We start from the raw sequence: 12,569 nt of genomic DNA, 5'->3' as shown, positions 1-12,569 counted from the left end.
GTGACATAAATTTTAGGAGGCACTGCAGGAACCCAACATGACCTATATATCGGTGTTGCGACAGCGATTTAATTCGAAAGAGCCAATTTTGACATGCAAATCTAGCTTAAGCCCTGTTCATTTGAACTATTTTTCGCCACGAAACAGCATTTTTCTCTCACAATAAATCAGCATAAACATCAGCATACGCTAAATTTTAATATAAGCGAACAAGGTGTGAGAGAAAAATGCTACAGATCTTCGTGTCGAAAGTTTTGACTCGATTTCTAACGGACATGTACAAATCTTTATATCACTTATAAGTTACTCCCTCTGTCCCCAATTAACTAACTGTAGCCGTTGATTTTCGTGTCGAAAGTTTTGACTCGATTTGTAGAAAATACGTTCATCATTTGTATCTCAAAATAAATTTATTAAAAAACTATATTCAAATATCTATCTAATAATATTAATTATGTACTATAAATATTAGTATTTGTTATATATATTTAGTCAAAGTTGTTTCTCGTGAAGCGAAAACGACATATATTTAGAGACGGAGAGAATATATACGGCACGCGCACATCTGATCAGGTATTCCCACTTTTAAAAAACAGAGTAATCTGCGTAATCGGTTTCATCAATCATCTATGAAATCGTTCGTTTGCTACAGATTTTCGCAATCAAGGTGCAATCATCGTCAATGGCTCGGCTACGCCGACAGAATGCCATAAAATCCTCGGTGATACTGATGAACTCATGAACAGAGCCTATCACACCTATCATTCACACACCGTGACACCATGCCTCTGAGAGCTCGAAGACGGACTCACCCATCAAACCCCATCCTTTTCATGCGGGGTGCTGTACTCCCTGCATAATCCACGAAAAGTTGACAACACACGTAAAACCCTAGCGACTCTAGCCTCTCCTTTTAGTTGGGATCCAACCTTTCACAGCGCCCAAAGTAAACCACCGGCATTATGGCCCTGATTGTGCAGTGTCACACCGGTTCGTGCATTTCCAAATCGCACGATACGTTGGCCGTCATTGCGAGGGGTAGGACGGCCCACGTGTTTCCATAGGTACTGGACTCTGCCCTCCCCTGTTTTTTTCTACCATGTACCCTGTAGCATGCAGGAGCGGGAGCTGGGGAGAAAAAAAAAACGAGCTTCTCTGGCTCCGGCTACCATACTCAGTGAACAGTGAGAGAGAAAAGAAGAAGAGTGAAAAACGGATTTGATGAACAGTGCTACAGCATCGGAGGGAGCCGGAGCACACGAATCCATACCAAACGGTTGCTACTAGTGTGCTAGTAGAGAGGACACTGTACTGGGGGAGCCTACAGTCGAAAGGAGGACGAGGCCTGTTTTGACTGTGCAGCCGGTGCTGGCTTTTTGGAAAATCTTGACAAATGATCACTGCCGAGTGACGAGCGACAGGAAAAGCTGCCAATCAATTGGACCATCCTGTCTGTTGCAGTCTGTAAATGTTTTTCACCTACTACTACTAAACTTTATATGTTTATATGTTTTCTTTGTGCAGCTTTGGCATTTGGTTTATTTTCTTAGTGGTACAGCTTTTGTCAACTGTATTTTGCAACATGCGCAGAAGTAAATCAAACTGTGACGTCTAGTCATAGATAATTTGACCTTTTTTATGGGATCTGATCTGAAAAGGGGATTTAACTTGAAAAGGGCGAAGGAAGTTGAATACAATTGTGTTGTCATACGAGTTGGTGTCGTCAAGGGAAGGGTGGTATGCCGGCCGGAGCTCCTTGGCCTTTGAGCTACGCAAACGAGTAAGGCAGCCTGCTCTCTGAAGCGTGGCAAAAGGAAAAAGACGGAAAGCAAATAAGGGCAAAGAAAGAGAAAGGTAAGGTGAATTATAGCCTAAAAATGCACGCTCGTCTTGCTCCCCCTTTTTCCTACTACACTTCCACCATTCCACATCCAACGTAGCTTCGTTAATATGCACAAAATTAACTTATTTTTCCAGCTGCCTTCCTAATAAACTGGACGTGCATGCATTCGCTCCATTGGGGTTTTAGGAAGTCGCCCATCCTCAAAGTAGTTGTGCATTTGCTCCTAAGAATCACTGTTAAACCTCATTCTCATCCTCCCCTCTACTTTATTTACCGTCTCCTTCCCCCTCTCCCATATCTCTCCTGACCAAAGCGTCTTCTTCCCCAGACTGTCTCCTCAGCATCTCGCTCCATGCCAAGCCCACCGCGGGCAGATCACAACACGCCATGCCGGAGTACACACACGCGCGCGCGCGCAGCTAGTTAGCTAGCGAACAAACCCAGCAGCAACACACGCCGCCGCGCGCCGACAACAAAGCGATCTAGAAGAGGAGCACAGGAAGGAGCAAAGGTGTTGCTGAGGAAGGCGACAAGACAATGGCCGCCGCGGAGCAGCAGGCCCAGCTTTGCTGCGCCACCGACGGCGACAGCGCCAGCAAGCGCGACGTCAACGCCATGCCGGTGGTGGTGTCGGTGTGCCTGTGCCTCCTCCACGACGCGCTCGGCGTCGCGCTGTTCGTCGCCTCTCACCCGCTCCACACCGTCTACCTCCTCTTCTTCGCGCGCGGCCTCGTGGCGCTAGCGGCCTTCTTCTGGCCGCTCCTCGTCTCCACGTCGCTCCTCCTCGCCGTGCTCGCCACCGTCGGGCCGTACGTCGCCGGCGCCGGCGCCGGCGACTGGCCCCGCGGGGTCAGGTCGTCCCTCGGCAGGACCTGCGGCATTGCCGTCGCCGCGCTCTGCGCCGAGCTCCGGCCGCCCGACGGTGCCCCCGCGGGGCTGGTCGCGCAGCTCTGCTCCTTCGTCCTTGGCCCCACCGACGCTGCCTCCGTCCTCCGCGTCGAGGAGATCATGGGTGAGCCCTGCGGCGTTATTACTACAGCTTCTTGCTTTGTGCCTGAGGAGGAGCAGGGCTTGTTGTTGTTAATTGGTGGCGACGACTGCAAGGAGCCTGCATTTGCGCTCCCTGTAATGGATTACATTGGTGACAGAAGCTTCTTGGATTATGAGAGTTTCGGTGATTTGAAGGACAGAATCGATGAGAAAGTTGTGATTTCCGAGGATATGAAGGGCTCTGATCCTTTGGCTCATCAGTGTTGCTTGCCCAGAGACACATTATTTCTGCAAGAAATGGAAGCAGAGGAAGAAGAGAGCGCCATTCAGGGGCAGGACTTGATTTTGTCAGCCAGTGATGAGGTCACCGATGGTGTTGAGGAGAAGAGATTGGATTGTGACCCAGTATCAGTAGAGATCAAGAAATCCGAGCCAGTGCAAGTGTTGGAGACCAGGAAATCTGAGCCAATGCAAGCAATGGAGATCACGGAATTGGAGCCGTTGGAACCAATGGAGGCCAAGGAACTGGAGATCAAGAAATTTGAGCCACTTCATGCAATTGAGATCAAGAAATGTGAGCCAGTGCAAGCAGTGCAGATCAAGAATTTTGAGCCTGCAGAACCACCTGAGGTCAAGGAATGTGAGACAGTGCAAAAAGTACAGATCAAGAAATTTCAGCCCACACTGGAGATCAAGAAGTCTGAGCCAGTTGAATCAGTGGAGATCAAGAAAAATGAGCTGGTGAAACCACGTTCTTTGATTGCCCAGCGCATCAAACTATGGGAAGCACAAGTAGTATCTGGCAATGCCAAGCCATTTGTTGGGGACAGGGAGGAAAATTCAGTGGAATTCAGTTTGAAAAATAAGTCAGCAGCCAAGTATGGAAAGAAATGCGTGCTGTTTGAGGCTGATCCTTGTGCTGAGAAATGCGGAAGTGATCAGCAAGCTCAAGTTGCTGTTTCCACTCAAGAATGTGTCGAACAACAGCAAGAGCAAGAGTTTAAGGATGTCAAAGAGTATATGCACTCGGAGACTGAAGCTAGTGATAAATGCAGCCAAGACATGAAGGCTGAAGAAATCACTCCTGCTTTCGTCGCACAGGCTGAACAAGAGCTACTGGAACAAGGCTGCAACGATGTGCAACCTGAGCCAGATTTGCAAGAGCTGGAGTACGAGATTGCGGAACCTGAACAAGAACTTGAAGAAATGGAGGAGGTGTACAACGACGTGACACAGTCTCCAGCCATGTGGAATGAGAGGGAGAGTCCACTGAAGTCGACATCGATCGCCGGCCGAGTGCACTCGCGGACCTCGTCGGAGAACCTCCTCAGCGAGGAGTCGCCGTCGCGGAAGGACAAGGAGTGGAAGAGGACGCTGGCGTGCAAGCTCTACGAGGAGCGCATGCAGCTCAGGCTGTGCCGCGACCGTGCCATGGTGGAGGGCAGCGACAACATGGACATGCTCTGGGAGGCCTACGAGTTGGGCAGCGGCGGTAACAAGGGCAGAGGCGGGAAGCGCAGTGGCAGCAAGGTGAAAGGCAGCACCGGCAAGGTAGAGGATGCTGTTCAGGAAGGCGAGGAAGAGGAGGAAGACGAAGACGACGACAACGAAGGTTCAGTGAGGCAGCTATGCTGCCTGCAGGCCCTCAAGTTCTCCACTAGGAAGATGAACTTTGGAGGCGGCAGGCCTAGCCTGTCCAAGATCTCCAAGGTCCTAAAGAGGATGACCGCGTTGTCGAGGATAGGATCGCGGCGCAAACAGTCTGAATGAAGGTCAGCTGTGGTGAACTGGTGATCAATGGATGAATCTTCTTCTTGAATTTAGAACCGCTGTGCTGTTTTCAATTGTATTTCTTTTTCCAGTTTGTGTATATATGTGATATATATACCCAATGGTTTCAGTGAGGTTGGGGTAATTACAGGGCTGTCACTTGACCTGCAGAATGTAATAAACCTTAATCCGGTGTGTGTAATTTTCGTGCTTTCTGTTAATGCTGGTGTGCCTGTGTCTCTATCAACAGTTACTGAAATGCGCCAAGTTTCAATGAGGACAATCTATCAGTTATACCTTGCTCTGTTTCCCTATTCTGACTTCTGAGCAGTTCATCCCAAAGGCCAATCTTCAGCACATGATTTGTTCAGAGTCAGTGCTGAAAGGATTCGTTTTTCTGCAACCATAATCAATTGGTTCTCGGCAGTACAGCCAGCAATTTGGCTTACGCTGATCTGTTGGGAAAGAAAAACACGATGAAAAGTACTGCTCAAGTTGCGAGACGGTTGTGCCGGTGTGCACAGGCGTGCTGCATCGTGAAGTTTGTCCCTGCAATCTTGCGCGGAAAGTGAGTCTGACAATTACATGATTTGGGTGGAAGGTTGATCATTTTTTTCTACATGTCCAATTTCTGCACTGAAGATACCTCCTCATGGCTTCCTGTACAATTTCTGCATGCACGCCCGACGGCAATAATTGTGCAGCACGAAAAGGGTGCATCCGAGCATTCCACAGAAGGCCACAGGGGACCGGTTTGGGCGCTCGGCTAATCTTCTGTGCACTGCACCCCTGCCTTGCCCTGCTTTTTGGGAGCAGGCTCCGTTTCATGGAGGACCTTTTCTTTCGCTCACCAGCCCCAGCTCTGGAATTGGGAGGTGATGAATTGTACTACCAGCTGGCAGTACTGTGGTCCGTGGACATCTCGTAACCCCCACCTATCATACTTGGTCTACTTCACCCTCTCAACTATGAAACTATCTGTTTTACCCCCTGAATTATCTAAAACCGTCTGTTTTACCCCCTGGGGCGGTTTTACTACCGTGACGGTGGGGTTGCTACAGTACCCATGGTTTTAAATTTTCTTTTTTTTAATTTATTTTCGGTGAATTTTTGAAAAATCATAATAAATCATAGAAAAATCATAAAATGAAAAATCTAATTTTATTGGACTCCACGTGAGTAGATCTACATAGTGAATATATAATACGGTATACTTTAGTACAAAATTTTTTCTGTAGCCTTAGATTAATTAGAAAATCTAATTTTGTCTGTAATTAATTGGAATAATTCATAGCTGCAGCTTCTATGGTCCAATTGTGGTGAAATTTTTATGGTACGTTAATTATTGTATGCTTGAACTATAGTAAAAATTTCGTACTCATTGGACTATGTATAACTTAGTTATAGATAAATTCTAATTAATTACAGACAAAATTGGATTTTCTAATTAATCTAAGGCTACAGTAAAAATTTTGTACTAAAGTATACCGTATTATATATTCACTATGTAGATCTACTCATGTGGAGTCCAATAAAATTAGATTTTTCATTTTATGATTTTTCAAAAATTCACCGAAAATAAATAAAAAAATTCAAAACCACGGGTACGGTAGCAAACCCACCGCCGCTGTAGCAAACCCGCTGTTACTGTAGCAAAACCGCCGCTGAAAACCGCCCCAGGGGGTAAAACAGACGGTTTTAGATAGTTCAGGGGGTAAAACAGATGGTTTCATAGTTGAGGGGATGAAGTAGACCAAATATGATAGGTGGGGGGTTAAGTAGACTTATATATCATTTCACCTTGGGCATTGGCAATTTACCATAGTCCACACTCCTCAGCCCATTGATCGAGTGCAGGGTGTTCTGATTCATATGTTGTTCTTTTATTAAAAAGCTCAGTTTTCCACTACTCTCTTCGTACACAAACCTAAGGTCCGCTGACCAAGCTGAAATCCTGTGATTTCCATCAAATCTTAGAGCAAGTATAATAGCAGGCTGAAAGCTGACTAAATGCTGAGGTGGAGGAGAGAGGGGAGAAGAGAGAGAGGAGAAATGGGCTGTAAGCTTACAGTCAGTTTGGGCACAAGAACCAAGAAAGTATGTGAGAGAGATAAGTGGGCCATGTATTAACTGTAAAGAGCTAACTACTATATGAGTGGGCTAAGAGAAGGCTGTAAGAAACCTTACAGCCAGCAAGCCGGCTGTATTATTAGCCTTGCTCTTATGAATCTTTAACTTTAACTCTATCATTTTAGTGGAGCGGATCCCGACGTCATTTTCGGTTGGCTTCGCTCTTGTATAGGTCTTGATCTTTTAAATTTGTTCACGAATCTCTATCTAATATAAAAGAACGAAAATTTCTTTTCTCTCTCACTTTTTCGTCCGTCCGTCCCTCGTCCCTCTTCCTATCTCAGCCAGTCACCACTCATTCTCACCCTTCGTGCTCAAATTTTGAAGCTACAAAACTTCTCATGTTGAAAGCCCTAATTTAATTTTGGATATTTGGTAAAATCTAATTGGATTAACTCTATGCTCTAAGTGTGAAATTGAGATAGGTTGGTCTAATCCAAGTGATGGAGCAAGGTGATGATCATGATGTTGGTGATGACCACAATGAAGATCAAGTGCTCCAATTTTAAAAGAAAAAAGAGAAAAACAAATGGGTTCAAGGCAAAGGTATATTTGATAGGATCATTTTGTTTTGCCACTCAAGACACCATAGAGGGTGTGATTGGGTTCAGAATAGATAGCCGTACTATTAAGAGGAGTGATCTCACAGTTAATGCGATTATCTAAGTGCCACTAGGTGAATTAACACCATGCATTTGCATTAGGACCTAGTGTGTGCTAACATCCCTTGAAAAACATGTTTGTGAAATGCTAACTCATGTACACAAGTAATGAGACTTGGTGGAGTTAACACATTTGCACAAGGGATGAAGAAAAGGAGAAGAGAAGGGGTCACTATGAGTGACCAGACGCAGTCTCGATGTGACCGGACGCGTCTGATACTCGACCCTAGCTGCGGGTTGCACTGAGGGTGCGACCGGACTCTGGTGCAGGAGCACGACTGGACGCGCCCTTGCACTGTTCATCAGTCGGCAACAGCAGCAGAGGAGCGACCTGACGCTGGGCGAGTCCGGTCATGGCTGACCGAACGCGTCCGGGCGAGAAAATCATGTTTTGCACCTCTCTGGATCACGATCGGACGCGTGACTTAGGTGAGTCCGATCAGGGGATAGTCCTCGATCCGAAGGTGATGAGCGCGCACGTGTAGCCGCTGGGCACCAACGGTAACTTTCAAACGGTCAGGACACATGGCGGCGTTGTGTGACCGGACGCTGCTGACCGGATGCATCCGGTATCTGCAAGCGTCCGGTCAGTGCGCAAACAGTGAGATAAGTGGCTAATGGGTATGTGACTTGTTGGGGGTCTATAAATAGGTGATGGCCGGCTCTAGCTCACTCTCTTGGATATTTTGATCATTGATACATCCTTGTGAGCTAAACCAAGCACCTCCCACTCATCTTCATCATTGGTTCACCATCTTTGTGAGATTGGGAGTGATTTTAGTGCATTTGCTTTGTGTTTGAGCATCTAGTGGCGCTAGTGATCATGTGACCTTTGGGATTTCTTGTTACTCTTAGTGATTTTCACCACCTAGACGGCTTAGAGCAGCGGAGGAGTATTGGCACGAGTTGATGATTGTTCGTAGCCATCTCCCGGTGATTTGTGAGGGGTTCTAGACCTTTCCCCGGCGGAGAGCTAAAAGGTACTCTAGTGGATTGCTCGTAGCTTGTGGATCCTCATTTTGTGTTGGTTGTGTGGCACCCAATTATGGGTTAGATGTGTGATGCCTATTAGCACGTGAACCTCCAAGTGAGTGAATCGCTACAACGAGGATGTAGCTTGCCGGCGAGCAAGTGAATCTTGGTAAAAATCTTGGTTTCCTCTCTTGGTATTCATTGATTGATCATCTATTGTCTCTTGCCACGATGGTACAATCACCTTGCCTCTACCTTGTATTACATTAATAGTTATCTTGTGTAGAGCTTGTGATAGTCTTGCTAGTTGAGTAGCTTAGTTTAATTAGGTGTAATTAGCTCCCTAGCTAGCTCACTAGTTAGTGTTAGTAGTGACTTAGCCATTGTGTGCTCAGTGATCATAATTGTCTAGAATTGTTGGTAGATGGCTTGCCTTTTTAGTAGAGCTAGAGCAAAACACATTTCGCCTTTTAGTTGACTAACAAAGTTGCTCTAGTGTATTTGTAGAAATTTTATAGGCTATTCACCCCTTCTAGCCATTCAGGATCTTTTAAGTGGTATCAGAGCCGTGGTCACCACTAGTTTGAGGCTTAACAACCTTCGGTGTCAAAATGGCTCAAATCAATAACACCAAAAGGCCACCCCAATTTGATGGCACAAACTATGGCTATTGGAAGGCAAAGATGACCACTCACATCAAGTGAATCAATAGAAAGATATGGCAAGTGGTGGAGACCAAGTTTGAGGTTGCAAACCTAGAGCAGCCTACCATGGCCGAAGAAGAGAAATTCCAAAACAGTGACATTGCTCTTAGTGCTATTTATGATGTTGTTTGAAAGCATCTAGGCCCCTAGTTGGGTTTCGATGATTAATGACGATACGAGATTACTGTGACTAACATGTGTTTTGCAGAGGCAACTTGAGTTAGGTCATGGTAATGGTATTTGATTGGGCAATTATAGGTTTCATGCCCCTATAGATGGAAATCATTTCGGTTTTCAAAGGATGGACGACAAGGTTAAGGACGGACTAGTTCTAAGTGTCATTTGGCGTTGAAGAGACACTTAGAGTAGTTTTAGGACTTTGTTTTTCCTTTGGACATACAATTAAGGGGGGTATGGACTTGTAGCTTGACCTAGGGGAGACTAATGGTTTAGGTGTGGTGCACACTTGTCAAACTTAGCACTAGATAGGTCAAGGACAGTCCACAGGTCAATTGAAGTCGAAACCGTTCACAAAAGTTGTCGAATTTGAAGTGAATGGAGACTTGGATATTGACCGAACGTTGGACCGGACGCACGGGTGCCACATCCGATCAGCAGTGTAGCACGCACTGTAGGGCAGAAGGATGACTGGATGCTGGTGTAGGCAAAGGATCAAACACGCAGGTCCTGACCAACCATAGCAGCGTGGACTCATTGTTGACTAAGGACCGGACGTAGGGACAAAATGTGACCAAACGCATAAGGTGCTGAGTCTGATCGACATCAGAGAGTGTCTAGAGATTGTTTTTTGTTGACCTAACACGTCAGGTGGATAGGGATCGGACTCACCTTGGAGTCCGATCATAGTAATTGTCATATTTCCGTGCTAGCTAGTGGTATACTGACCAGACGCGTTCGGTCACATCGACCGGTGCATCCGGTCACCGCAAAAACTGCTGAGTTGGACAATAACGATCATATTTTGATTGGGGGAGTATAAATACTTATCCTACTCGTCAAACTTAGCACTCTTGCCCATTTATTCCGCTTAGGAAACCATTTGGTGTGCAAAGAAGAGCAAGAGCCTAGTGGGATGATTGAGATTTGCTAATCCAAGATTAAGGACCTCATTTGTGCATAGAGAGTAGCTAGTGCGCATCCACTCTTCTCATTAGGCTTGGTTGGGTCAAGTGAAAGTTCGTGCTTGTTACTCTTGGTGATTGCCATCACCTAGATGGCTCAGTGGTGATTGGAAGCTTGGTGATCATCCGGTGGAGCTTGTGGATGACCCAAGTCATGGTGTGAGCGGTTGTGGGTGATTTACCGTGATGGAGTGTCAAAAAATCAGTCTATAGAGAGCACTTGATCCTTGCACAGATCAAGGGGGAGCTACACCCTTGCACGGGTGCTCCAACGAGGACTAGTGGGGAGTGGCGACTCTCAGATACCTTGAAAAATATCGCCGCGTTCCTCTCCTTCTCTTTACCTTGAGCATTTATATTTGAGCAATTCAATTCATGTTTTTGCATTCTTAGAATTGTCATACTAGAGTAGGATTAGAACCTAGTGTGCAAAACTTTTGTGCGGTAGAACAATAGAAACACTTCTAGGCACAAGAGGGTGAAATGGGCTAAGTGTAGGGCTTAATTATTGCAAGAAATTTAGAATTAGCCCAATTCACCCCCCTTTTGGGTATCTTGATCCTTTCAATTGGTATCAGAGCCAAGTGCTCCTTAAATTAGGCTTAATCGTCTAGAGCAAGATGCCCCACGAGATGGACCCCCCTCCCATCTTTGAGGGAGATGATTTTCCTTATTGGAAAATTTGCATGGAGGCGTACCTAGAGGCTTTAGATGTTGGAGTGCTTAAAGCCGCCTCATAAGGCTTCTCAAAACCTAAGGATCCCGCCAACCTTTAAGGTGATGAGGTTCACTATGAGAAGTGGAATGCAAATGCTAGAAACACCCTTTTTAGAGGCCTTTGCAAGGATATCTTTAACCATGTGTGGAACCACAAAGACGCCCATTCACTATGGTCAGACATTTGTGCGCTCCATGAGGGAACCAAGAGTGAGAATGAGGAACGCTATCACCTTATGATAAAGAAGCTTAATACATTTGAAATGCTTCCTAGTGAAAGTGCTAATGAAATGTGAAAGCATCTAGGCCCCTAGTAGGGTTTCGGTGATTAATGACAATACAAGATTACTATGACTAACGTATGTTTTGCAGAGGCAATTAAGTTAGGTCATGGTAATGGAGATCGATTGGGCAATCAAAGTTGTCATGCCCCTACGATGGAAATCATTTTGGTTTTCAAAGGATGGATGACAAGGTTAAGGATGACTAGTTCTAAGTGTCAATTGGAGTTGGAGTGACACTTAGAGTAGTTTAGGACTTTGTTTTTCCTTTGGCCATACTATTAAGGGGGGTATGGATGGGTAGCTTGACCTAGTTGAGTCTAGTAAGTTAGGTGTGGTGCACACTTGTTAAAACTAGCTCTAGGTAGCTCCTATGAATGCCTAAGATCCTTTGGAGCAAACTTCATTCACATATGATCGAGAGTTGGAAGTGAATGGAGGGTCAAATGCTGACCGAACGCTGGCCCCGGTGCGACCGAACACTGGCTGTAGGGTCTGGTTAGTTCATTTGATCAGCTATCTGCATTCGGTGCGACCGAATGCTAAAGTGGTCAAGTGACCGGACACTGAAAGGCAGCGTCCGGTCGACTCTAGTAAGGTTCCAAAGAACAAAATCTGCAACCGGACGCGTCCGGTCAGTACTGACCGGACCCTAAGGGTTCAGCATCCGGTCGAGTCCAGTAAGGTTCCAATAAGGGTTTCATGCGACCGGATGCGTCCGGTCAGTGATGATCGGACCTTGCCAGCGTCCGGTCAACTCATTTTTACTGGTTCGTGGGTAGAACTGACCGGAGCATCCGGTCACCCCGCAAAAGCTCATAACGGTTCGTTTTTTAGGCTGCCTTATAAATAGAAGCTCCACTCATGTGTGGAGTTACTTTTGATCATTCCAATAGCTGACAAACATGTTTGTGAGTACTAAGAAGAGCAAGGTCCTAATGAGGTGATTGAGATTTGAGAATCCAAGAGAGTAGCCTCATTAGTGAATCAAGAGTAGCAAAGTGTGCATCCATCTTCTCATTAGGCTTCGCGTGGTCAAGTGAGAGTTCGTGCTTGTTACTATTGGTGATCGCCATCACCTAGATGTCTTGGTGGTGGTTTGGAGCTTGGTGATCACCTGGCGGAGCTTGTGGGTGACCCAACTCAAGTTGTGAGCGGCTTTGGGTGATTTGCCACGATGGAGTGTTGAAGAATCAACCCGTAGAGAGCACTTGATCCTTGCGTGGATCAAGGGGGAGCTACACCCTTGCACGGGTGCTCCAACGAGGACTAGTGGAGAGTGGCGACTCTCCGATACCTCGGCAAAACATCGCCGCGTTCTTCTCTCTCTTTACTTTGAGCATTTACTTTGAGTATTT

The 12,569-nt window shown here is 46.1% G+C and overlaps 1 protein-coding gene across 1 annotated transcript; it reads left to right on the top strand.

Annotated features, from left to right (window-relative positions):
* Positions 1-1,711: 1,711 nt before the first annotated feature.
* On the top strand, positions 1,712-4,878 carry LOC136482081 (uncharacterized). Its single transcript, XM_066479333.1, has 2 exons — positions 1,712-1,854; positions 2,172-4,878. Exon 2 carries the CDS (start codon positions 2,381-2,383, stop codon positions 4,601-4,603), a length of 2,223 nt encoding a protein of 740 aa, XP_066335430.1. The 5' UTR covers positions 1,712-1,854; positions 2,172-2,380; the 3' UTR covers positions 4,604-4,878.
* Positions 4,879-12,569: the final 7,691 nt, after the last annotated feature.

The sequence above is a fragment of the Miscanthus floridulus genome, chromosome 9, assembly GCF_019320115.1.
Source record: "Miscanthus floridulus cultivar M001 chromosome 9, ASM1932011v1, whole genome shotgun sequence".
NCBI classification, from domain to species: Eukaryota; Viridiplantae; Streptophyta; class Magnoliopsida; order Poales; family Poaceae; genus Miscanthus; species Miscanthus floridulus.
This window is presented reverse-complemented; position numbering and strand designations above follow the sequence as displayed.

Excerpts from the sequence above, each read along its gene's own strand:
- LOC136482081 (XM_066479333.1), top strand. The coding sequence starts at position 2,381 with ATGGCCGCCGCGGAGCAGCAGGCCCAGCTTTGCTGCGCCACCGACGGC.